Source organism: Metopolophium dirhodum, chromosome 9 (assembly GCF_019925205.1).
Source record: "Metopolophium dirhodum isolate CAU chromosome 9, ASM1992520v1, whole genome shotgun sequence".
Taxonomy (NCBI): domain Eukaryota; kingdom Metazoa; phylum Arthropoda; class Insecta; order Hemiptera; family Aphididae; genus Metopolophium; species Metopolophium dirhodum.
Window position 1 is genome coordinate 32,041,976 of NC_083568.1, and position 27,793 is coordinate 32,069,768.

At 30.3% G+C, this 27,793-nt stretch overlaps 1 protein-coding gene across 1 annotated transcript; it reads right to left on the reverse strand.

Annotated features, from left to right (window-relative positions):
* Positions 1-5,887: 5,887 nt before the first annotated feature.
* LOC132951958 (acyl-CoA Delta(11) desaturase-like) lies at positions 5,888-25,984 on the reverse strand. Its single transcript, XM_061024035.1, has 6 exons — positions 25,761-25,984; positions 8,516-8,762; positions 8,119-8,249; positions 7,838-8,043; positions 7,579-7,764; positions 5,888-7,500 (listed from the first exon to the last, which is right to left on the reverse strand). The coding sequence occupies exons 2-6, from the start codon at positions 8,730-8,732 to the stop codon at positions 7,233-7,235; spliced, it is 1,008 nt and encodes a 335-aa protein (XP_060880018.1). The 5' UTR covers positions 8,733-8,762; positions 25,761-25,984; the 3' UTR covers positions 5,888-7,232.
* Between the last annotated feature and the right edge of the window lie 1,809 nt (positions 25,985-27,793).

Genomic DNA, 27,793 nt, shown 5'->3' on the forward strand with positions numbered 1-27,793 from the left:
TAACTATTTTTTTTCTAATTCATAAAAATACGATATACAGATTTGTATATAATTTTTCTTTTATTTAATTAAAATTTCGTTTCCTGGGTTTAAATGTTCCTGCACTTCTAATTTTAATATAAACTTCTGATTGAACTCCCAATAAAACATTAACAAATTATGAATATTAGGATGTAACATAAGTATAGAAGTTGTTTTTGAAATGCGAATGAAAAGACTCGACGGCGTTTGCAGCGATGTTTTATATTCTTTGTAAATTACGCTTTTGGATATTTTTATCCATTTCATCATATTTGATGGTAGCCCCTTCTAAAATAGGACCTTGCAAAGGCGCAACTAGGGTAAAAGTTCTGGGGGGCTAACAAAACAATTTATTTAAAATAACCCATCATAGATGGCTTATATCTAAATCGATAAGCCCCCCCTAGTTGCGCCAATGCTTCTAATTTCATATTATTTAATATTGGATAATTTATTACCTACCTTTTGTTAGGTACGCGGTCGCTTCGAGTAAAGTTTCGTTTGCACTGCAGTGTTAGGTATTGTAACTATGTAGGTATTTTATTAAAATTTAATAGTGGCTCAATCACCGAGTCTAGCAAGCTGTTATAAATGTAAATCTGTATGGCCCAATTACCGTACACCTTTTTAAAAAAGGTTAATTGTGGCCCAATTTCCGCTCACCCGCATATAAGTATAAAGATACTTACCTCATTTCCTAGTTGGCCATAATCCGAAGTCTGCACGAAGTTTGGTGAAATATAAAAGGTGTATCTTATGTCATTGTACGCGGGTTTTTTTTAACAATTATGGAACGATAGTATGAAATTTCGTTAAGACGAAAAAAGACGTAGGCACCTATTTCTTTTTTTTAACAGGCAATTTTTTTTATATAAATTTCAACATGTTTAAACATGCAGGTGTATCAATAATAGCAAAATCAACTTTATTTTTTCAAATGGTAACCACTATATTTTTAATGGATTCTGGTAAAGCTTATTTTTCTGAACATTTTGATAGTCAAATCATCAATTTTGGTTTGCTAGTTTATTAACTAGGGTCCTCTAAAGATTAGTAAAATATGCATTAATATACTTTTAAATAGTTTTAATTGAAATAATTGGTATAGGTTTAATTTACAAGAGCTAAATAATTTTTTCTTATAACCACCTTTTGATACACTTAAATAGTTGAATCGGTAATCTAATATTCTAATGACACACTCAAAAAAAAAAAAAAATAACATAAACAAAATTGTTGGCAAACATAGTTCATTATTTTTATTTTAACATACGATCATAAAAATCAGTATTATTATTATAATTGTAATTAATTACTTTACATTTTTATCATCACAGTTACTTTTCTTAGAATATCATAAATTTGGATTCTTTATTAAGTGGCTAAGATAATAATGGTAAATTGGTTCAAACCTATGGTTTAAATTTCATGTTTTACCACTACAAAAAGAGTAGGTACCACAAAACATTGCACTTTTTTTATTACACAATTTTTTTAACCCCCATACATATATAGGTACCTAAGACGTATTATAGTGTCAACAATCGAATACCATTTACCTATTGACCATTTGAAACTAACCATTTGAAAAAATAAAGTTGATTTTGCTATTGGTACACCTGCGTGTTTAAAAATTTTGAAATTGTTATAAAAAAACTGCCTGTTAAAAATAAAGAAACACGTCTTTTTTCGTTTTAACGACATTCCATATTATCGTTCCATAATCGTTAAAAAAAACCCGCGTACAATGACATAAAATACACCCTGTATATATAACATGAGGTAGGTAGATATCCAAAGGCGTAATCTGGGGGGGAATGCCCCTCAGATTTTTAACTGAGTGGGCAATAGTGTAATTTGACCTTATACATTTATAGTTTTACCACGGTTTCCCTCCCCCCAAGAATTTACCCCAGATTACGCCTATATATTCTATAGGTACCTAATTTATTATTATGTATAAATCACCAGGTACTCATGGACTTAGGTGATTTGAAAACAATAAACGAAAATATAATATTGGTAGGTAGGTAATATCTACACCTAAATAGTATATAAAATGTCAATAGTAGCCAATAGGTACCATTACTAGGTAGGTAGGTATACATTATATTTGCATGCAAAGGTACCCGATAGAAAAAATGATTTTAATATAAACACGTAGGCCACACCCATATTATACCTGGGTTTCTCTGCAGTGATAAAATATGACTTAACAGTTTACAGTTGTTATACCTAACCTGCCAACTTAAATACTTAATACTCATTAGTATATTATGCTACTCATACCTATGCATTATAATACTTACATGTATAAAATATAAATTCGCTCATTCATTGGTACCTACGTCATATAAAACACACCAATGTACATATATATTATTTACATATTATATTGTTTACAGTGTTTGGAAAGAACGTCGTTCACGAACGCACGTTCACGCGGTCATATATAGTGAACGATACGTGAACGTCGCTCGTTTTTTGCAAATAGAACGTGAACGTGAACCACGTTTATATTTTTAATGAATTTGATCGATTTTTAAGACGTTCAATTTATTTACCATTTAATAAATACTATATGTATAAAATATATTAATTAATTATATTATAATAATAATATTTTCCTTTTTCCCATTAAAATTCCTATAATATTTGTCCGATTGCAAAATATATAAATTAAATACGTGCAATTCCAGTGTCCCCGGCTAGACATACAACAACAATAATGTTATGATTTCCACGAATTTGTAATAAACCTAATCGGTTTATTTTAATAAGTAGGTACCCTAGTATTCGCTTAATTTTATCACTAGGAAATCCTTATGAAAATGTAACTCAAATATGAAATAACGTGTCAGATATTAAAAATTAATTCAGATAGGTACTTTATAAATTGTATAATATGCTCTAAAGTCTAAATTGTATTTTTATTTTTTGGTTGAGTCGTATATGTAGTTTAAGGGTTTTTAATTTTTATATTGACTGCAGGCTAACGATTCATAAAAAAAAATTAAATGAACGACCCAATAAACGCGTTCGTTTGAAAAAAAACACGAACGTGAACGAGTTAATTTTTTTAGTGAACGTTCCGAACACTGATTTTTTTACCATAATTGTGATTAACACTTAACGCAGACTTAATCTCGGTGGGTGTCTAGTGCTTACAATATTTGTGGGCCCTCTTAACAAGACATGTACTTACATATTAATCAATGGTATATAATTACTAGTGCCAAGTTATATGTTTCCTTGGATCTAACATCTAAGATGATTGCAATATCTATTTATTATTTGTGATTTTGCAGTAAACATTATTTAGCTGTTAAAATATCATAATAAGTTATTCCATGCAAATTTAAAATATTTTACGTTCTATAATTTTTTTTATCTCGAAACATGATTTTTTTTTAACACATATTTTAGAAGAATTATATTTTATTCTACTAAAATCAGTTAAAATACGGACTCAAATTTTAGGAGCCCAATGACAAAGTTTTGGGAGTGCCCAAGCACCTCGTGTTTTTAACGTACAAATAATGTCTATTTAAATTGTTTTTCAGTAGACGTAAATCTTCCTGAAACAATAGACTTCAAATTGTGAGAGAACATTTTTTTTCTAGTTTCGGGCAGTTGTTGGGTTTTGAAATATATAGTATAATTTTAAAATTATAAATTTAATTTAATTTTTGTTCTGGCGCGTCACTTAATGAAATCTGTGAGTGGACAGGGATGTAGCTTCCAATAGACTTCCGCACAGCAAATCCTCATTGCCATTTGTTTTATATTTTTTAAATCAAACGCGTTAGCAAAATATAAGACTCGCATCCATCAGAACTATATGATAATAATAATTTATATACCTACTTAATATAATATTAGCAATATATAGGTATGCACCTAATGCAGTAATACATAAAGCTACTATGTTACATTGGAGGAAATCGGTGGGAGGGGCAAAGCCGCATCCTTTTTTAGCTTGGTAGGATCGAAGCCCCCCCCCCCCCGCCGCTCACATTGATGTTAATATTGTTAGCCCCCATGACATTTTAATGGATCTCCGCCTATATGAGCCTATGTACGACTGTACTCATAGCCACGCGTAGATTAGGTCGCTATAATTTTTTTTATGGAATTTTAATATTTATGCTAGGTACCAGTATATCTCTCCACGACTCCACTAGTGTCTAATTAGTCGAATGCTTATAATTACGTATGTAAATGACACAAACATATTTGTATGTTGTATGAAAGCGGAAAACGTCCTAACTTCTCATGCTCAACTCAATGGTGTATAGTAAGGAATAATAAAACAGTTACTACAGTAACACCTACCTAATACACGTCATAATCGTTGACTCCTAAAACCGCACACTTATGATTTTGACTCCAATAAGGTCTTTACAATAGTATTTTATAATGTATGTGTACAATATTATTTAAACAAGTGCTCCTAAAAATAAATATAGTTTAATTCAAAATCAAAAATATTACTATTATGTATTTACTAACTTGTTTTTGTTTTTCAATTGGACGGATAATATTTTACACTCCATTATGGGACTTACGCTTTAACCACTATTTGGAAAAACAAGACCGGTTAATAACGAGTGGCTAAATAGGTGACTAAAGAATTAAGACTTAAAACGTGTTAGCATGATTATTATATAGTATCTTATTAGTTATTTAGCACACAAAATAGTGGGCGATTTTAACCCACTATACCAATCTTAGAGTATGAATTTAGTAATGAAATTTCCTCGTCTCCGGATTGCATAGTTTATCTAAGTCCGTTTTTCACCTTGAAGCCGCGATGTTTCTAAAATATCGTATCATCTTCGTACCAAAATGTTTCGATTTTATTCCGATGCACGAAAACAATTAAGTATATATTACTTATTACTAAACACCAAATAACCGAAAAATCTCGATAGAGTGAGAGAGACACTTGGACCAGACACGTATAATATGGTCTTTGCTTCGAAATTGTTTTTGTAATTTTCATATCAAAATATGTTTTTTTTTTTCATTTCACCCGGTCACTTTGAACAGGTAAGATACGACCTTTCAACAACTTAATACACGATCCGATTATGTTCTTCAAAACAATAACAAACAAAACATAAAACTTTTTTAATGTTGACACTAATATTAGGTAGGTATATTAAAATACGCTTTAATGTTTTGAACAATGTAGGTAGGTACTACAGTTGCAAATCTCCAAGATGTGGTCTTTGTATTCTATGATGCAGACTTGTGGTTTTTTAGAGTTCTAGAGCTTAATTCGGTGTTACATACTCAAACTCTGATGACAGAGCATAAGATGAATCAAATATACAATCTCAAAAGAAATTTCAACTATATATTGACTATATAATAAAACAATACAATCAATGAAGCTCAAACTACATTTTTATTTAATAGTAAAGTATCAATCGAATCACTTACTCCACTTTACCTTAAGATACTAAAAAATATTAAATATCAAGCCAATATTAATAAATATAAAGTATTAAAACTTTAATAATATGACTTTATGTACAAATTCAATATGAAAAGAGTTGAGGCATTTGCATTTTTTGGCAATTTTCACGACTTATAAGTTATAAAAATATTAAAAACTAAATGGTGATGATTTATGGTCCACATTTCCAACTATTCATAAAATAATAAGAATTTTTATTTGTGATTTCACTTATAATTTATAAACGGTATAACAACATTAGTCAGTCTATCCGTATCTATTTAAATTTATTATTCTATTACAGTTTAAAATGTATCGCAGAATATTAGGCTACAAGAATATTTCCATAAATAATAATTTTATACACTTTTTTTTTACATTTTTTTTTTTTTTTTATATATATATATTTTCAGATCATAATAATATATCCCATCCGGTTTAAGATAAATTGAATCCACCAGCCCCTTGTTTGTAATATAATTATATTATATGAAATAGTCGTTAGACCAGTAGTATCAATTGGAAACTATTATTAAAATACATATGCATCAGCACTTGTTCATAATGTTTTAATTATTTATTTAAAACAACGCGTTTATTTTAAATTTTTTAATATTATTATTAATGTAAGTAAAATTTTGTTTATTTCAGTTCTTTGTTTTACTTCTACTGTCATTAATAATATTCATTACCTTAATGATAAAACAATAGAAAATCACAAACAAAATTTCCTACACCTACTCTTATAAAGGGACTAACGGCTAACATTATGTGTACAAGTATGTGTATGTGTTCATGTGATAGCTATTCTGGTAATCGGTGCCTATATATAGCACATTATAGATATTAGTAAAATTTATTTTGTAATATAATAGTCGTCTAGCTTTGTCTATTTTGCTAGTATACCCATTTATCAACCTATGCAAATGGATCGAAACCAGTCAATATTGATACATCTAGATTAAGGAATCATCGTGTTATGATGGTTCCATGTATATTTTAAAGAAAGTGAAATATCTCACAAATTTCCATCTATCTATAGACATTTCAATATCACATCCACACCTTCTACCCATACATATACACACACTTGCATTCGTTGTAATATTAGTTGATGCCGTATTCATAAGCTCATTGGGAATATTGATCCGTCATTGGACAGCTGCAACCGATTTACTAAATGTTTATAATAAATAATTTTATTCAATACTTATCTAAGTTTTGGACAATGTAACACGATTGGGTACTAATGTTTGAGCATTATTAGCACAATATGCTATTTTGTTTCAATGACCACCATATACATATTTATTGAAATATTTTAAAATGTGGTTATAATATAGATCCTTAAGATCCATTTTTTTTTTATGTGCAGGACACAACAGAAATGTAGCCAAAATTGACTGTACTATGTACATTAGTATGTGTAATGTGTTATACTGTGTATATATATATGTGTGTGTGTGTGTGTATAAATATGTGTAAAGTTATACTAATATGTTGTTACCCAATCGTATTGTTAATATTCACAAAAAAAAAATCTATAAAATTACACCAAAATTTAAAGTAAAACCAAAAACTATCAAAATACTGAATGCCATTGCAGTTATTATCATTTCATAGGTGTACAACATAAATGTATTCTAGTCTTCATAATTTTAGATATTAAATAACATTCTATGAAGGCATTTAAAAGTTTATGAAGTCTTATAATTATTTAGAAAAATGCATTAGTGTTGATAATAATCTATTTGCATTCCTCAACTGGTACTTCGCTCCAACTTCCATCTCCGTGCTTGGTAGCCACTTGTCTGACGAGATCTGCTGATGGTGTCTTGCAGTCGTATGCCCATCCAATTTTGGCAAACAAATCCAAAACCATGGTAGTTGGGTTGGTAAAGTTTCCACCATATTCTTCTGCCCGGTAGTCCCATGGGAATGCGTGGTGATAGTTATGCCAGCCTTCACCAGTAGTCAATATAGCCAAAGCCATGTTCTGGACAGGTCTTATGCGCCTACAAAATACATATAAAAACATATAATATTCCGTTAGAAATGGTACAACACAATCATGAGCTAAATAAGTTAATTACGTGTCATATGGTTTTGTTCCCCAGAAGTGAGCCAAGCTATTGATTGAAAATGTCATGTTGGTGAAAATCACGAACCGCAATACTCCACTAATTCCGATTGCTTCCATCCAGCTTTCATTCCAACAGAATATAGGTACAAGTACAGGCAATACGAAACAAAAAGTAATTTTGAAAAACCAATAATATCTATGAAAAAAAAAGAGAGAATAAAATAATTAATCTTTTCAAGTCGTATAAGTTATTAAAATGTTAAATATACTTTGTGTGAAATTGAACTAAGGGGTTGTTATCTATATCAGTCATATCAATGGTTTTGCTACGACGGAATACTTCTGGGTGTCCACGTTGCATCAACCAACCAATATGAGAGAAGAACAATCCTCGTTTAGCATTATGGGGATCACCATCAGTGTCACTAAATTTATGGTGCAATCTATGGTCATGAACCCAATCTGTTACTCTGTACTGTAAAACAAATAAAATAATATAATTATATTTAACATAATATATAATATATTATATTATATATTATTTAAATACCTGTCCAGCAACTGAATAGCAAGCCAGAAGAATGATTTGCAAAGGATATTTGGCTTTGTACGCTCTGTGAGAGTAACATCTGTGCACACCTGCAGTTACGCCAAATTGACCAATGAATCCAACAAGGAGACCTAATAATAAACAAATAATATTAAATATAAAAATTGGAATTCAACATAATGAAAAAGTACAGTGACGTAAGAAAATGGTTAGTTAGCATAAGAAAATAAACTACAACAGAACCTATACAACCTGATTCTATATATATTTTTTTTTTATTTTTTTTTATTTTTAATTATTTTTTTTAGATTGAGCTTTATAGTAAATGTTAAGCCATAAACTAAATTATAATAAAATTAAAAAAAAAAAAAATCAAATATAATAATATTGCACTTACTCCATAAGATAGTAGCCACTTTGACATTCTTCCAGTAAAGTATCGTACAGATAACAGCTAACACGTGCCAAGTGGTTAAATATATAGCTGTGGCCCACAGTATTTCACGTTTTTGTGGAAGTTGTGGCTTCAGAGGTTCTTGCACGTCATCCTTGTTGTTATTTTCGATCAGAGGCTCAGCCGTTTCTTCGGTCTTCGTTCTCATTTGTACTCCCATCTTAATAATGTATGAGATTCAATATAGGACCTGAAAAATGAAAAAATACAAAAATATTATTATGATTGTAATAACTTTTCATCTGATGTTAAAGTTACATAATAATATAAATAATTAATTAGGTACTATTTTTATCACTCGCAGACGACTAAATACGTAAAGATTAAATAATTTGCATATACATATTTTTCTTATTTACTACATTCTAGACTCTAGCCGTACGTATCTATTTATTTCAACAAAATAGTGAAATACGTAGTGGTAAATAGATATTAAATATTAATTAGAGTTTTAATAATTAATAATTTGTGATATATTTTTTGTCAAGGTGCTAATTATTTTGTAAATATAATATAGTGCAATTATTTGTTTACACTCGTAATATATATAGACCGAACAATATCAGTTAAAAGAAAATGTGTTTTAACATATGTAGATAGGTACTATAAAAAAAAATGTGATTTAATCCTCGTCATCAACAGTTGTTATTTCATGATATAAAGCGCGAACGTCACACGGATAAAGCAGTATAATACTAAATCATCGACACCAATGTTCTAGATTCCATGATCGTTGCACTGTTTTAGTAATGGTTCAATAGAGTTCATTTTATTATAAACAATATTTATGAATATATTATTATGTTACAGTCGTGTACTCGTGTATAGTCAAATGATGCGTTCAATCAAATGCATAGTCATTAATAGTTTAAAAAAAAAATGTTGTGTTTGACTAGAAATAAAAGATCAATCATACAACAAAATTACGTCTGTTAAGGCAGCTGATGTATTAAATTAAAAATACTTAATGTCACATATTTCGAATCATAAGTATGATTCTTTGTTTTTATTAGTAACAAATAAGTAATAACCATAATATATATATATACACCTAGGTATACGTATTTATATAATATAGAGATAAAAAATAATTACTTAAAGGGATTCCATACCGTGATGTTCTGTTTTTGTTTAACACACGCGTGACATAGGATTTTTGACGGATTCTTTGCCAAACATATCAATTGATCTAATGAAGTGATGAGAATTCTGAAAACAGGTTTGAATTCGTCGTCAAGTCTACTTGAAATCAATTTTCCCAAAATTTTGATTTTTGGATTTTAGCTTCTCCAAAAATTGAAATGCAAAAATGTTTAAATACTCTTTTTTAATATGACGTTTTCTGGAATTTGGGGGATATTATCAAAATTGTGGGAAAGTCGATTTCAAGTAGCCTTGACGACGAATTCAAATCTGTTTTCAGAATTTTATTCTTATCGCTTCAATAGATCAATTGGAATGTTTGGCAAAAAAACACGTCTAAAATACTATGTCACGCGTGTGTTAGACAAAAACAGAAAATCACGGTATCGAATCCCCTTTATTCAAGTTTTAGTTTGATTCAATTTTTTATAAAAACGATTTCTGATGAATCAGATGTTATAAATTTACGACAAGAAATATTATCATAAAAAAATTGGCGTGAATTTATAAACTTTAAAAATGCACACAAGACACAATATTTAGACGAATAAATGGCGGATAAAATAACATCGTGTTTTTGATACCGAGTTCATACTTACTGAATGCATTAAATTATCTAATCGGACGGACGTTAGCGTCTGCTTAGATAATAGATATACTGTCGTACTGTCGTTCAGTAAGAGAAATGAGAATATTATTATTATGTGCTGCCTATTGAAATCCAAAACTTGTCCATCCCCACCAGCACACCGGCATAATATTATGTTCCTCACTAGTCACTTCCAGTGGAACGCACTTTTATACGCCTACACGTTTGTTAATAATGCATTAATTAAAAATTTTGTTTTTTTACTATTAAAAGAATTTAATTTAATTTATGGCCAAGGTGCACGACATTTTTTATCATATGAAAAATTAGCTGGATCTCATTTTTTTCGAAAAACGCAAAATGTTTTCATACATTACTAAAAGTTAAAACCTCTATAGTTGTGAACGAAAAAAAAAACAGAAAAATAAACCAGTAAGACGAGTTTATCCGCCGACGAATCAACACGTGTATATTCTCAAACCGTCTCCTATCACGTGTTTTCGATATAACTTTCCGATAACGCGCAAAATCATCGGAACAACAGTAAAATGCTTCGTTTTTATGTTTTATCAGTCGACCCACAACCACAATAATATAATAATATTATACCTAAAAGTTTTTATTACATTAGTGTTACAGTACGGGGAGATAAACCATCCGGTAAAATTGAATCATCAAATACAATAAAAACAAAAACTAAATACAACATAAATCCAACATCGAACTAGAACAATCATAAATCATAATACTATGAATATTATTCACAAGCTACTGCCTCAACAGATCCTCGAGATCTGCAAAAAAATATCCATAACTTGGAAGAAATCCAAAATGTTTTAAATATTTTAAGAAATCCGAAAAGAAACAAGCAGCATTGAATTAAATTTTAACTACTGCTAGCATTTTCCAAGATGTAATTATTACATATTATTGTGTAATGTGTATTCCTACAAATGATGCAAATTATGTATTATAATTTAGAATATTAGATTTGATTTTACTATGTTCAACTAGGTACCGTTAGGCAGTTCAGCATTTACAAACTAATTGCGTATTTTCCTATATAAATATTACATTGTATATTCTATACTTATTTGTTTGTACTTTGTACTGTACTTTTAAAGCGTTCTATATTTTCAAAGTTACGCGTCAACCAAGTTCCATGTACCTGCGTACGCACTATTGCAACACAAATAATCGTTATCTATACAAATATTAATAACTAATAATCAGTTACCCCGTAACATAAACATTGAATTTTATTGCAACACGGATATGACAATTATTCTCAATGTCATTATTGTTATGATAGTTATCAATTTTTAATTTATACATTTTGTTATTAAGGGGATTCGATACCGTGATTTTCTGTTTTTGTCTAAAACACGCGCGACATAGTATTTTAGACGTGTTTTTTGCCAAACATTCCAATTGATCTATTGAAGCGATAAGAATTCTGAAAACAGATTTGAATTCGTCGTAAAATCTACTTGAAATCGACTTTCCCACATTATTGATATTATACCCCAAATTCCAGAAAACGTTATATTAAAAAAGAGTATTTAAACATTTTTGTATTTCAATTTTTGGAGAAGCTAAAATCAAAAAATACAAATTGTGGGAAAGTCGATTTCAAGTAGACTTGACGACGAATTCAAATCTGTTTTCAGAATTTTCATCACTTCATTAGATCAATTGATATGTTTGGCAAAGAATCCGTCAAAAATCCTATGTCATGCGTGTGTTAGACAAAAACAGAAAATCACTGTATGGAATCCCCTTAATACTTAATGAACATGCACATTTTATGAGTTATTGGCTTTTTTAACGTACGTATAGAACAGATTTTTTTTTATTAAAATTACAACTTTGTACGGTGTTTTTATTTTTAAGAAATAGGAATTGTATCTTTATTATATAAGTATAATTAATAATCTATATTCTTGCCCGTCAACTAATTAATATATCGGTTATAAGGAATTTGATTTAAATAGGCATTTATTAATATCGGAATTCACCTTTCACTTGTAAATATTCAACAATTAAGTTATAGTTTGCTAGCTAAAATTAATCACATAAATCAATTTGAGAAGTTAGCAATTCTTTTTCATGATTAAAGGACTAGTTTTACGAGAATTCTTAACCAAAAATATTGCAAAAAACAATTTTGAAAAATTCAAATTAGAACAGTTTCAAAAACATGACATGAATCTATAGCTATACAACAATTCACAAATACAAACATAATTGTTGTGGAATTTATTATACCAAATCTAGATCAGTCAAAAGCTAATAATTATATTATATAATATACAAAATACTCTACAAGTCTACAATGATTAGCAAATACCTTATATAAATTTAATGCGGTCATATCAAATCCTAAAAAAAATAACTGGGATGTTAACGAAATCTGTTAAACACAATTATAGAAGAGTAGAGGTAAATAGTAGTTAAACATGGTACCTAGATATGCTGTTAACATAAAAAACTCGAGGAACAAGTTAAAGATTTCGAAGTAATACATTGTAGATCGATAGTCATGACCAAAAACGAACACAACAAAACCATAAGAAGTTGATACATTCCTTTCAACTCGACAACGAGCTACCTCCAATATATTTGCAATTTCCAAACAATATATAATAAAAATATACTCCATTATAAACAAAGAAGCAAAAACAAAAAAAAATACGATATTGTCAGTGAATTTCAGCAAACGAAAAAACTCCTCAGCCAATCACATATTATAATATATTGCATAGAATGAACATAAAAAAAGAACATTTTTGAAACTCTATATAGACCTTGATATAGACGCACAAGACAAAATACGACGACAGGTAGGTGCACATTGTAATAATATTATACAATACGTACAACAATAGACATTATGGCCAACGACCTACAACGGATGGCAGAAGCTTTTTATAGAAAAATACGAGGAAAAATCTAATAGTAAAAAAATAAAACCAGTTTACACGTATATTACACCACACGTGCACATACTGTAAAAAATTACAAATAACGGGTATATAACGGGTGGCGATGACCAGGTATCGAACCTATATAACCTCTACGCACACGGCGTGAATACGTGTACAATTTTTTAATCATTGGCATAGAACAACCGTCGAAACGAGTTTCATAGCTATATTCGTGGTAGTCTTAAAACTCTTTTTTTTACGCGTTTCCTTTCTACATCCAGACGGGCTAGAATGCTAGACAGATGACTAGAATGGTAAACATATACATATCAGACATGCCACATTCAACGACTATACAATATAGTATCATTACATAGGACCTATATTATAGGCAATGCAGCAAACGAACAATACACAGAGTGATCCATTTAAACGTGGTCGGCACAATATTTCATTTTCAATCAATCCCGAAAAGTGTACATTTATAATATTATGCGCATTTCGGGGCGATCTCTAAAATATGCTCCTTAGTCCTTTTACAATACATGTAAGAAATTAAAATAATTATATTATTTAGTTTTTATGAAACAATTTTGTCGGCTAATAGTCGATTACATGAATTTATAATATAGAAACCCATTTATATAGTGTATTAAAAAATATATCTAATTTAAAATTTTTGTCGATTAGTTTTATTTGCTCGAGAGTTAAAAATATTATATAATAAACCACTTTCTCGTATACAATCTACATTTTGAAGTAGGCTCAAAAAATTAATTTCTGTTTTAGAAAATATCTTGTACAGTCGGCTTATATGATTAGCTTAACTTAACCTAACTTGACGCAATTATAATCTCTAAATGAATATTTAAATTTATTTGATTGATATAACTCTATAATTTTAAATATATGACAGTAAAATGTAAAAACCTGTACCATAAAAAAATAATTATGCATTAGAGTAGTACAATTTACATTTAAATAAAGCAAAATTTTTCACGGCTGTGTTATTTTGATACATGAACAATATTTATCATGTACCTACCATAACTTAAAATGGTAATACCTAAGCCTAATTACAACATTTTGTATAATAAAATTAATAAATAATAAAATTTTTTTTTTATTATTTTTTATACTTTTGAATGAGGGCGAGGAGATTTTAAGTATATTATAGGTGTATTTATTTTCTAATAATGGTGTTTAATTTACCATAAAAATGTATATTATTACGATGGACATATTATGTATAATTTCTCACTCCATGAAATAATTAGTTTCATAATGGCAACCCACAGAAAATGTCTCGCAATACATTCATGATTCCGCACACACAGAAAATACATGGAAGATATTATGAAATATTAAACACGCATATCAGGTTGACAGACTTAACGTCCAGTTTAAAGCTAAAAAGAAGCCAAAACATAAATTACACTTTGGATATAAATGCATATTGAACCAAAATTACTTAGACAATTATTGGACCTAACATCCTAAAACAAAAAAAATATGGGTTTATGATCTAGTATCGAATTCATATGAAACAAATACATACTGTTTTCATGGTTTATTAAAATTATAATGAACACACAATTCTTTAAAATTAATTTTCAATATAAAAATTTTAGATGTTTTTTTATATTATGAACATTAATAAACGTATACAATATAAGAATCAACCAGAAACTGTAAAATATATTAGAGCTTGGAAATTTGCGGGGGAATTTTAAACAAAACATAATATTGTATACTAAATTATAATGCTATGTGGAATTGGATGTGAAACTTGTACTGTATTGTTCACTTGCAATTCTTGGACAAAACGTACCAATGTATTGTTAATTATTTTAGGAAACGTTGATCGTTACTGTCCTATATTGTATACGATAAAAATGTACGGACGCACATAACTATTGGACATTGGCTATTCACTATTTGACTGTAGTCCAGGGATAAGTCTAAAAATACCTATCACGATGACAACGACATGTAACATTCCTATGTCCTTGACAGGTAAATGAAGGAAGACAGCAGGGACTCATTTAACGGTATTCAATAAACAAAACAATAAATATGATAATAATTTATAACACTCGTTAGTCGTTGAATATTAATTTGTCTCGTCATCGATATGAAACTTTGACGTTATGTTATTACGCTGCTTAATAATTTATTCAATGCATTAGGTCTAGTCACGTGTTAGGTTAAAAGTTACATCATAAAAAAATTCATGTGAATAATTCATCAGTTATTCGAATTTGACAAAAATCACGGTTATGCAAATTTAATAATATATCAAAACATCGTATTTAAACTTTACAACGATTAAATACTCATACAACTAAGCAATTGTTAGTATAGGAAGTTGAAGTTGACTAGTGATGAGTAATGAATAATAATTATGTTTGTTGTTTAGTAATTACAAGTTGGACTGCCATAATACCGTTTAAGATAGTTGCAACAACAATTCGAAAAATAAATACAACTAGTTAAGACTTTAAAATTCATAGTCAAATTATAGACTCATAAAACGTTAATGCTTTCAATACATTTTCAAATACCTATATAATTTTTATTCAACTAAAATAGTACAAATTTAAGTTAACAAAAAAAAATATTGGAGAACATTGTTTGTATCAGTATAGTGTTAATTACGAGCATATAATAGATTGCGTTGGAGGACTTAACATTTAATTAATTGAAATTGAAGTCCTCTCGGTCAGGTTACAATACTATAAAGCATCAAATAAGCATACCTATAGTTCTAAATATTTTTTATCTGTCTGACACACGGCATGTAGTATATTAAAAAACCCCTCACCGTATTTCATTCATTGTGATATACCTGACAATTATAAAGAAAACCCGAGAGAAAACCATTATCTGTGTTTTGTTAGAAGCTTTTTAAAAAAAATATAATTTCAAATTCAAAGTTATTCATAACTAGGTATATCAATTTCAAAAAAGTTGGGCAATTGGGTGTCACTCTGCTGTAGGTAAAGTAAGTAACATGTGGGTCCCTGTAATGGATTTGAATTCAATGACAGTATAATATCATTGTATAAGAAAAACGATTCTAAGCGAAGATGGACAGTCAGCCTATGATATTACTAAGTATATTCGATGATATTATTGTGAATAAAGTAATAGTTTATATTATATAACCTATTTACGTGGAACCTACATGGCCAACAAATAACATTTTATAGACAACTATAGAAAAAAAAACTAAACAAATTGAAAACTGAAAATTTCCGTAAACAGTTCAAAACAAATCAAAATATTTTTAAAATGTTATCGTGTATAGCAAATGCTAATATAAACAACCAGTGAACATTTCATGTATAAATGGTCATTTGTTTTAGAGTTACACCAAAAACCAAAATCGATTATGTCGAAAATCCGTTTTGTTATTATTCCCAGCGCTTTTGAAAACTATTGGGATTTTTAACCTTTTGAATGCACGAAATAGATTCACATTCTCATCGAACAAGATACTGTTGAAGAAAATCGAAGCAGTTTTACTGCCCCCAAACGGCGATGACAGATACAAAAATAAATAATAAAAAAAACAATAAAAGAACACACATCATTGTAAAATCAATACATTCATCGTTCCGTTCAGAAACTAAAATAAATACTAATATAACTAAAATGCTGAAAAACGTTTCTGTTATTATTGTTTTACTTAAATACAATATTAATGGGGTAATTTAAATGAGTTAAAAACGGTAAGGTTTTACTGGTAAGACTTAGAAAACATTTTTGCTGATGAACCCTTTTAATAGATTATAATTTATAATATATTATTTAAGAGCCCAAGGCACACACACGCACACGAAAAATATGACCATGAAATTATGCCAAATTAAAAAAACTTAACAACGATACAATCAAAGAATTATTTCGATACAAAACTATTAAGCTTAAAAAATATAATATAGTCATATAGAATATTATATCATGTGTATAAAACAAAAACAAGGAATACTTTAACAAATTAATACTGCACTTGCGGAAATTATTTCCTACATGGTATACTATTATAATTTGAAGTATTTTATTGTTCTAACATGCATATTGCATATTCTTAATACAAAGGTACTCTGGTAGATACAAATTATAAACAAACTACATAACTACTAACTTCACTTAAGTTAAGTGTCGTTGAGCCTATACTACAAAAGTTCATAAGACTAATATTATATTAAAATATTTTTATGATGAATTTGGAACCATTAAATAATATACTTCGAAACCAGACTTAGACCTTGGATGTTAATAAAACTCATATTCATAAACGCTCTAAGTGAACACATACAAATGTCACAAACTTAACGGAGTTATAATTTTTTTACTTGCCTAAATAATTTACTAACTAAATATTAATACATTATTCGTATAAATATCACACTCATACTTAACTATAATAGTTATTTTATAGACATTTTGATAAAGTTCAAAAACATACAAAAAACAAACCTTTTATAGTTCAATATAGTGCTACCATTGTATAAATTATATTAATTATGGCATGTTTTAAATTAAGAGCATATGTTTGCATAATATTATTAATCGATAAGCATATACCACGCAAATAATAGTTGAATCTATAATTCTGAAAACATTGTTTGTCATAACACATAAATATAATTATGTAAATTAGTACAAACATAATTTCCAAAACATAATACTCAAAAATATGAGATCATATATTTATTGATTACAATTATACATTACCTATATATATATATTAAGAATATTAAAAGAAAACAACACAAATACTAACATTACGAACAACGTAAAATGTTTGGATTATATTATTGACCTATTAATTTGTATTTAAATAATAACGATTTTGAATCCTTAAATCGCACTTGACGATTGTGTGCAGTGGTGACCTGACGAGTAACCAATTATGCGCAACTGCATGTCCGCGTGTGATCTCAAAAGACAGTGGGTGTACTATATAAATTATTAGCGTCCCGGGGAAGGAAGCTTATATAAATCGTAATACCTCATTAATTTCTCTGAACTAAAAAGTGAATAACTGATTTACTTAAAACACGAAAGGTGTAATCAAAATTCCTTGGAAATCCCCCCCCCCCCCCCCGTCTGGGTAATTAATACTTTATAACATTTGATTTCAAATAAATGTTAGGTATGTGGATAGAATTTGTCGAGGCACAGGAAATATTTTTTTTACAAAAATTTAGATTTTTGTTCTTATTTATTTTATTGGTACCTACGGTTGTTAATCAAATACTTTACATATTATTATGTGAGTACTATTTTTTACGTTTATAACACTAGTCCTTCTACAACAGACTATTAATATAAAAGAAGCTTATACTGACTTGAAGGAAAATACCAAGAATGAATGAATATTATGTTGTACGTAAATTATCAACAAAAAACGGGTGGAAATATGGATTTTAATTTTTAATCGTCATGCGCAAAAAAACTAAAAAGTATGAATATTAAACCGATTTCAGCAAAACATTAAAGGTAATTAATTATTTTTATTTTATTGAATGATTTTATATCTTCTGAAATTAAGTTAAGTAGTTAAGTATGCTTATGTATTTCTGGGTGGTGATCGACAACCAATAATAATCCATAGCAACTACTAATAAATAATAAATATAGTCACAATTTGTACCTATTATATGTATTAATCTATTAAGACGATTCAAAATTACCAAACAATCTAACCTACTTACGAAATAGGTTAAATTTAAGCTCGTTAGGAATTTAAAAAGATCAGATTAAGTGCTAATCTACGCCATTGAATATATTGATCATTTATCATTTTTTAGGTTTCAACGCCTTTATGTCACCGTAAATTCTAAACGTCAACGACAATTAATTTTCATTAAACTGTCTCACGTCAAGTAAATTATTTAAATTTAATAAATATGAATTGGCTTACCCCAGTATGGTTAAACTGTATTGTATTAAATAGGTACAAAGAAAATTACATTTTACATGTTAAAGCGATTACTTAAGGTATTGATTAGTATTGCTCACAAGACTGATAATGACCTTTATAATCAATAAATAAAATACAAATTTTATCGAATATATTATTATATAACTACATTTTATTATACAGGCATCTTGCGTGATTTGCTATTTAATTTTAAATAGTGTGGTAAAGGAATCTGCATTGTTCGATCATACTAAACAGGCTAATCTAAGTAATATAATATACTATAAAAAGTATGTAGATATTTTTACGAAAATGTAAAACGTATCATTTATTTGCGTGGTAGAAACTATAGATAAGGTATAGCAGGGGGAATTGTATCATATATTCAAGAACAATTCAGGTGGAACGTCCGCACCCACTTACATTATTATATTGTCAGTCCTTGATTATTGACCCAAGACCAACACAATATGCCGTGTATTATAGTTACTAAAAATATTCCTACAATATTTTATGTCACCATAATATTATACTAATCCATTTAAATTGTATTATATAAAAAATTAATCGTTTATATTAATATTAAAGACCAATTTGAACGTTTAAGAAAAACTTTAATATTATACTGTATAACATATTTTGAGGTTTATTAACGGTTTTATACTTTTTCATAGTAGTAATGCCGCAAGTAAAATCGTAGCAATCCTTATAAAATTAATGCTATTGGGATTGCAAAATTATTTGTTCTAAATACTAATCTTAAAGAAGTTTTACGGATTTAATCTAACTATTCAATTTTTCCGTTATTAATAATGTTTATCTATTTGAAGCTTTTATAAAATACGTTTTTTGAAATCGTATTATTTAAAATAGATTTTTTTTTTATATTTGAATTTTGAATACGTACATGTAGGTACCTACGCATGGCTACATACTTAATAATATATAAGTAGGGTTATGAGTATGAAATATTTCACATGCAATTTTCACTTTGAAATATTTCAAACTTGATACTTCGCCCTTCTTGAAATATTTAAAAATGTATTTTTTAAATTTTTTTAAGCTGTGTTTTTTGATATGTTTCATTAAATCATCACTAGATGGTCGTACTGATTTCATACCTGATAAGTGATTGATATTTAATTGCAGATCATGACATAAAGAAGATATTATATAGATAGATAATTAGTACGTACATATGTAATTTGTATAACGTGCTGTGTAATAAATATTTCTATAATATTTTTCACTAAGACTCAACTAAGTAGTCAAGAGGTGTTAACTGTACTTTGTACTATAAATTTAAATTTAAATTTGTTTTTTTTGTCTTTCATTAATCTGAAATATTTCAAAAAAATAAATTTCATGAAAATTCAGAACCCTATATAAAAGTTAAAACGTTTAAGATACATGTAATTATTTAAAAGATTGCGGAACTAAATTTTTTTTTAAATAAATATTATGCCGTGAACAAATCGGGAATGATTGGATGAATCAATTTAAGAGTCACCACGTAAATAAATGATACGATATTATGTTATACGTTTGCGTAAAAAATTTCAACATATACATTTAATATTATACATTAATTATTAGATTAGCCTGTTTAATATGATTGAACAATGGAGATTCTTTTAACACACTGTTTTAAATATTAAGTACCTAGCAAATCATCGCGATTTAGAACTATAAATGAATCTAATGATAGTTAGCATAAATTATTTCATGACGAAGTAGGTTAGGTTAGGTTAGGTACCTCCATTGGAAGTTCTCTTCACTATTTTACTTTCACGAGATTATTTTATCAATTAAGCTTATTGTTCAGATCTTTAATAGATGGACTAACAAAGAATTTTGTTTAAAAAAAGATTCATACGTGCAGTTATTATAATATGTGCGTAAGTACATTTTAATAATAAGTACAATTTTTAATTTTTAAATAGATTAAAAGTTATTATAAGAAATAAAAATATAGATAAGTAAATAATTAACAGTTTATAAAATTAATAATATGTAACAAATATCAATTTTTATGATGTTTATACTTTATTGTATATAAAACAATAAAACAATGAACCGCTCAAAAGCCATTATGATTAACGATCTAAACTTTGCACACATATAAACTATCATATATTACCACATATACATACTATTAGACTATTTACATAGTTCGGTACTGTCGTACTGATTATTTTTTAGCAGGCATCATAAATCACTGCACTGCATAAAAGTAAACATGCTTAAATAAGAACATCACTATGAAGTGCTAAACACTTTGTAAATACATATTTTAGCTACCTACAATAACAAATAATAAATACACATAGGTACCTAAAAAGTTATTGAAATAATATACTAAATGCATTTAGAAGCAACGTAAAAATAATTCAAAAACATACAATACCTACAGAATGAAGAATTTGAAATATAGAATTCTTAATAGGATTAACTGTAATTATAGGTGATTTAAAAATAAATTGTTGGCACATACATTCAAAAATTACAAAACCGTCCAAACAATATGTAGACACGTAAATATAATATATTATTACTTGATTAATTAAGTTTCTAATTTAATATCATTATTGCTACATATTACTACATATTATTATATCAGTTATTCATTATTTTGTAATTTATTGTAACTATAGAAAATTAATTACAAAAACCGCATACAACTGATAAAGAACCATTTATTTTATTTCTAGTAACAAATTGATCTCTAATTCACATAACATGCATCATAAGACGATGTTGTATTACAATATTATATAAAAGTAAAACACATAATAATAAATAGATTGCAAAAACTCAAATTAATTAATTCATCTAAAAAAATGTAGATATTTTTAGATACTGAGCAGAACAAGGAAGCTATTGAATTAACGGGGTCATAATTAATTGTACCCGCGATCACCAACATTTATCAAGATAAGTTATTCGGATAAAAGAAAATCTTCAAAACATTTACTGGATTTCAGCCGAGGATGATTCTATAAGGTATAAAATATAATCATTACGTTTTCGAAAATGCAATCATAGTAAAGTCCTGTAGGTTAAAATGTTATCATATATTTTACTTTAAATTCTTTAGCATAATTTTTTAAAAAACTTTGGGAAATTCAAAAAGTAAAAATGAACTTTAAAAATAATATATTTTAGACCACTTCTTAATTTTTCTAGGATGTGCCTATTCACAGAATAAGCTCATAGTACAGCTAATAACTTCTATATTTCACTCGAAGTCAAAATGTCAATAATTTTTTTTTATTAAAATATTGTGTGTATAGAGCCATATATTACCAATTCAAAAAAGTTTATGTTAAGTAAAAACCATTATTTATTCCACTAGCTATAAATTTTTAAGACATACCTAACTTAAAAAGGTTCAATCGATTTTACTTCTATCCGTGAACGGAATACTTACCTACTAAATAAAATATGGACTCAATACAATAGAATTCATTCAATTATTAATTCGAAGTTGTCCGGTCACCCATTATCACAAAATTTAACATAATATCATAAGGACTAAAAAATATAATAGGTATAAAATTATAAATTAAAATAAAATATACAATAACTCATTAATGCCATGCAACCCTTATGAATCAAAAGGTTGCATGCATAACAAGGTTTAATTTTAAATTTCCATGTACAAAAAGTAATAATGCACTATTGCAGTTTATACCTCACAATATGAATATGAAATTAACAAATTAATTTACATTCTTCTTATATTATAATACATCATCAAGAAAAGAGTGTATTATATCTCACCGAGTGTGATCTATCCAGGAGGTGGATCAATTCAACATAGAATTTTGAAATTATATTATCTTTTATTATTATCTTTTTAATTTCAGCAAACAAAACATTTATATTTAATTGGAAAAATTAAGATCATGAGCCACTTAAATACTTCCATTTCCACTTAATTATTTCAATAAGTAATAGGTTACTTTTAACTTAACTGCTTTAAAAAAAGATAATTGTAATTATTATGGTAGAGCTGTGACATTTCTCATAATTTTAATGAGAATGAAAATTTATCTTTTGTAATTTTGTATTGATATATAACAAAGTTGATGTATTTTTTTATATACCTTACTATTTTATTATTGTATTAATATACTATATTATATGATACTACTTTATACCTACAGGCTACATTAGATGTATATTATATAAGATTTCTACAGTACCAAATTTAAAATCTACTAGGTAATATCTATTTTTAAACAATTAAAATTTTATATTTTTCGACGTAGGTATTTATCATATTTTTAATAAACGTAGGTAGAATATTATATTAATATTTCTCTAATCAGACATTTAAAAACCCAAATATGACACAACAAATAATTTCAACTTTTACCCTGAAACTGTTACTGAATACTAGATAATATAATATGGTATCTACTACCTAGTGCCTATTTCCTTCGATAGTAGGTATTTAATTTCAATAATCTATGTTAAAATATTCTTCTTTGATTTAATAGGTACCCATAAATTATAATTAGTATCAACATTATACACCTAGAAGTATTGAGAACATAATATTATGATTTCCCGGTTAGAAACATTGAATGATATTTTGTTTATCGGTTTAACGACCGTATAAAATGAAAACAAACGTTTTGAATATTATAATTCGTCGTTTAAACGTGTGTGTAACGGAAGAAGAATATATTCATTCATCGAGTCGTACTGAAATGTCGCACACAGTTTTATCGTATCATAATTATTTATAATTAGACGGTCATTGTGAACCAAAACGATAATAATATGGTAATCAAATTGCAGTTCGACAGTAATACATATTGTTATAATCAAATCATTTCCGATTGGTCGCCAATGACACCAGCCGAGAACCCCGGCGACTCGTTTTTTGTACCTGTATAGCTCGTAACACAAGTTTAAATTCGAAGGCAAATTTATTATAATATTCAACAGAGTTGTAGGTAGTTGTCGCAATTCCGGTGGGGCACCCGACCACCTGATATCGCCATCCGGCCGTGTACCAGAATAACACCGTTTCGCGGTGCAAAGGCCGCGTGCGTTGCGTATCGAGTTACGTTTCGCTTTATGCCAATTAACACGTTTCCGTGTCCGACACACAGCAGCGTTTGACCGACCTAAAATACCTAACCTAAAGGTCACACACACACGTGCGTGTAACGTCAGCGATCGGTCTATAAGGTGTGTGCGCATGCGTGAGCGATTACAATGCACATTGGCTCGCTGTAAGCGAGTGAGAATAATTCTATAAGAATATTACATTATTATTATTATTACGATGGAAATATTCTAAAAAGATAATATTTAATACTATCATCGCTGCGTCGGTCCGGCTGCGATTGTGGACGGCCGCTCGCCGATAATTTTCGATTATATAATAATAATTTATAAATTATTTACACCGATAATATCTAATGATGTTATAACCTATCGGCGCATCGTGATCATCGCGTGTTGAATCATTTCATTATTATTAACGTGCACATCGGACGGGACGCGAATCTCCGGCGGCGGCGTTCGTGGGGAGGGGGAAAAATGCGTTACGGCTACCGAAACCCGTTCCGATCGATTTAAAAAAAAACCTAATACAAGCAGTACGGAGCAATGTAATATACGTACAACAATGGTACACGTCGAGTCGACGACGGGTATGGAATTATTGTACCGGCGCGCAGAGGTCACCGGCTCGGGAGACGCGGTACAACGACGTCGGCGGCTGCGGCGGCGGCTAAGCGATAGGGCGACGGGCGGTAGTGGTGGTGGTGGTGGCGGCGGCGGCCACAGGAAACAAAGATTCAGAAGAGTGCGGGGAGGGGGGGAATAAAATAACCGTACAGACGAGCGGGTTGTTCCGCGTGGTGTCGTCGTTACACTTGTATTGTATTTTGCGCGAAATAAAATCGCGTCGTACCGTGAACCGGCCGCGACGAAATGGACCGTGGGCGTGTAAAAAAACTCGCTGCCGGACGAAAAGCGTTGAAAGACGTTGCGCGCGATCGGACTAATCGACGACCCTCCAACTCCACCGCCATCATTACCGTGGCATTGCGGTGGGTCTCGTTCGACGGCGACAAACCCGCCGGCGGGTGGTTAACCACCGCCGTCCACACCCGTCGGCCACGATAATCATAATTATTTGTCATCGTTAATCGTTGGATTGCGATACGACCACTATATTGGCGGCGTTGGTCGCGTATCGTCCGGCAACGTTTCCCCACGCGGTTCTCGGACGGGCGCGCTTGAGGTGGCGCGGGGGAGGGAAGGGCCGGTACGCGCCGCTATCGATTTACGAAATGACATTTTCGCGTGCACGAGGGGCAAGCGGTTTTCTCCGGCGGCGGCGGCGACGGGACCCGAGCGGTGGCCGGCGCCGCCGAACCCGACTTCCGGCCGAAATGTGCTTTTGACGCGGCGGAAAGTATATATTATAATAAAATAAAACCCGCCCGTCGCGATATTTTTCATCGCAATTTGTCGAGAGATAGTGTACCCGGCGTTAATATTATTACCATCACGATACACGAACAGATCTCACTCGGGTATATTATTGTAGTAATAGTAGGTACTCACTTGAAATGGAATTCTTCGACGTCGCGAGAGGAAAATATAACCTTATTTTTTTATAAATAAACTAACTTATCCGAGTACGATATGACGTTTTTCATATGCGATTGTACAGTTACCTATCATAAAAATATAATGTGATATTCACACGGATTGTGTACTGTGTACGCTTACGTGCGGCACGTACACGGAGGTGGCGCGCGATCGGCTGACTGGGCCCGGTGCCTGCCGGTTTTCGCTATTTAAAGCGGCGGCGGCTCCGCCGGCGCGCGCATACAGAGTGATGCTAGTAGTTATGCGACTAGTCGCCGTCGTTGTACCGGTCACGGATTTTCCGACGAAATTATTGTACTGCGGTTGTATAATAAAATATTATGTTGTACACGGTCGTAGGTATACCTAGTGATCTATTTTAAAATTTAAATATTGCGATACAATTTTTTTACATGTCCATGTCGCATTTTATGGATATCGAGTATTCGTGTTTGTTTAGCATTATTAAAATCACGTACGAGATCCGTTTCCCGTGACGACGAAATAGATTTCGGCAACCCACGAAATCGACACGCGTAACGATAATATTATTATTATTGGACATTGTATTGTAAGTCTGATCGGCAATAATATAGCGACCACTGACTCGTCTAGAGTATAATTATGAGCTAGCCGTCGTTAATCGTCAAGTCTGCGCCGATTTCCGGCAAATTTAAATCGTTCTTTAACTATATTTCGTTTCTAAATATTCGTTCGACTCGCAGACAGGTGCTACACGGTGTGGACCTAAGTATCAATATGAACCACCCAATTAAAGCATTAATTATGTATCGCGACTTCGTGTACCTCATGTTAACACCGCTTAACGGCTGGCAAATTGCGTAACACGACGAAATACCTACACGGCATTTAAATAGAAAACAATTTAACGATTTCGTAGTAATATTATGACAATTGATATATCTACGCGGCACAGCAGTCGTTTTAAAATCCATTTGAGTTGAGTGTAATTTATTAGCCGGCGTCGTAATTTACTGATTAAACGGTTTATGTTATTATACCACCGATGTGACCAGTGACAGGAGCAACCGTAAAGCGACGACCAGAGAATCCACCGAGAAAATCTTGTACAATATAATAATATTATAAAATATTATTACATAATATATTATAAAACGAAACGATTTTTCCTGTGCGCCTTGTGGGTGTGTTCGCCTCGTTTGAAAAACCCAACCGGCGAATGCCGCGTGCGCGACGCACTCGACAGAACCACCCTGTATACGCCAATATATTATCCGTTAACGCCGTTTGTACTTCGCACGCACAGCCGCCCCTTTTCGCCATACGATACGCCGGCTGTGCGACCGGCGAGTAACGGCGGCGGCGGCGCAATAATGTTCCAGACGACTGCGAACAGTGTAACCTCCTTGGAATAGTTGCGGTGCCTACACTGTGCGCCGGGTGTCCACGGTGTCTTCTCCACATCACTCCATCGTGGCCGGCAGCGGTGGCCGGGTCGATCGTCAACCGCGATGACCGATGAGTGCGATGACGTCACAACTTTTGAAGTTTCGCGGCGGGCGACAAACAGCTGCTGCTGCCGCCGCTTGCAGGCCTGCTTGACCATAGAATACCAGCTGACGAAATATCGAATTATCGACTTAACAATCGATAGTCTTTGGTCGTCTCGGCTGTATTTAATAATTTTAGACTTAAGTAGTTTCTTCAGCAACAATATACATTATAATATACTAAGTGGTAGTTGTTTGGGGGGGGGGAGGTTAAAGAAAAAAATCCAGTGGATAATTCAAAGGGATTTAAATATAGCTTGATCAATGACTACCTACAATAATCAGTGTTCGGTATTATTAGAATCGTTTAGTACGAATATAATAATATAGGCACAGGCACACAGCCGAACAATGTTCAATGTTGATCTATCTACGGTTGAAGTTTTGTAATACATGTACCAATACTGGTCCTATAGGTAAACATAAAAAAAATTGTTCGAAGTTTAGGGAAATTTCAAGTGGTAGTTATACATT

Excerpts from the sequence above, each read along its gene's own strand:
- LOC132951958 (XM_061024035.1), bottom strand. The coding sequence starts at position 8,732 with ATGGGAGTACAAATGAGAACGAAGACCGAAGAAACGGCTGAGCCTCTG. Across the intron at positions 8,250-8,515 it reads AGTGGCTACTATCTTATGGA|GTCTCCTTGTTGGATTCATT; the intron begins GTAAGTGCAATA and ends GTTTATTATTAG. Across the intron at positions 8,044-8,118 it reads GCTATTCAGTTGCTGGACAG|TACAGAGTAACAGATTGGGT; the intron begins GTATTTAAATAA and ends TTTGTTTTACAG.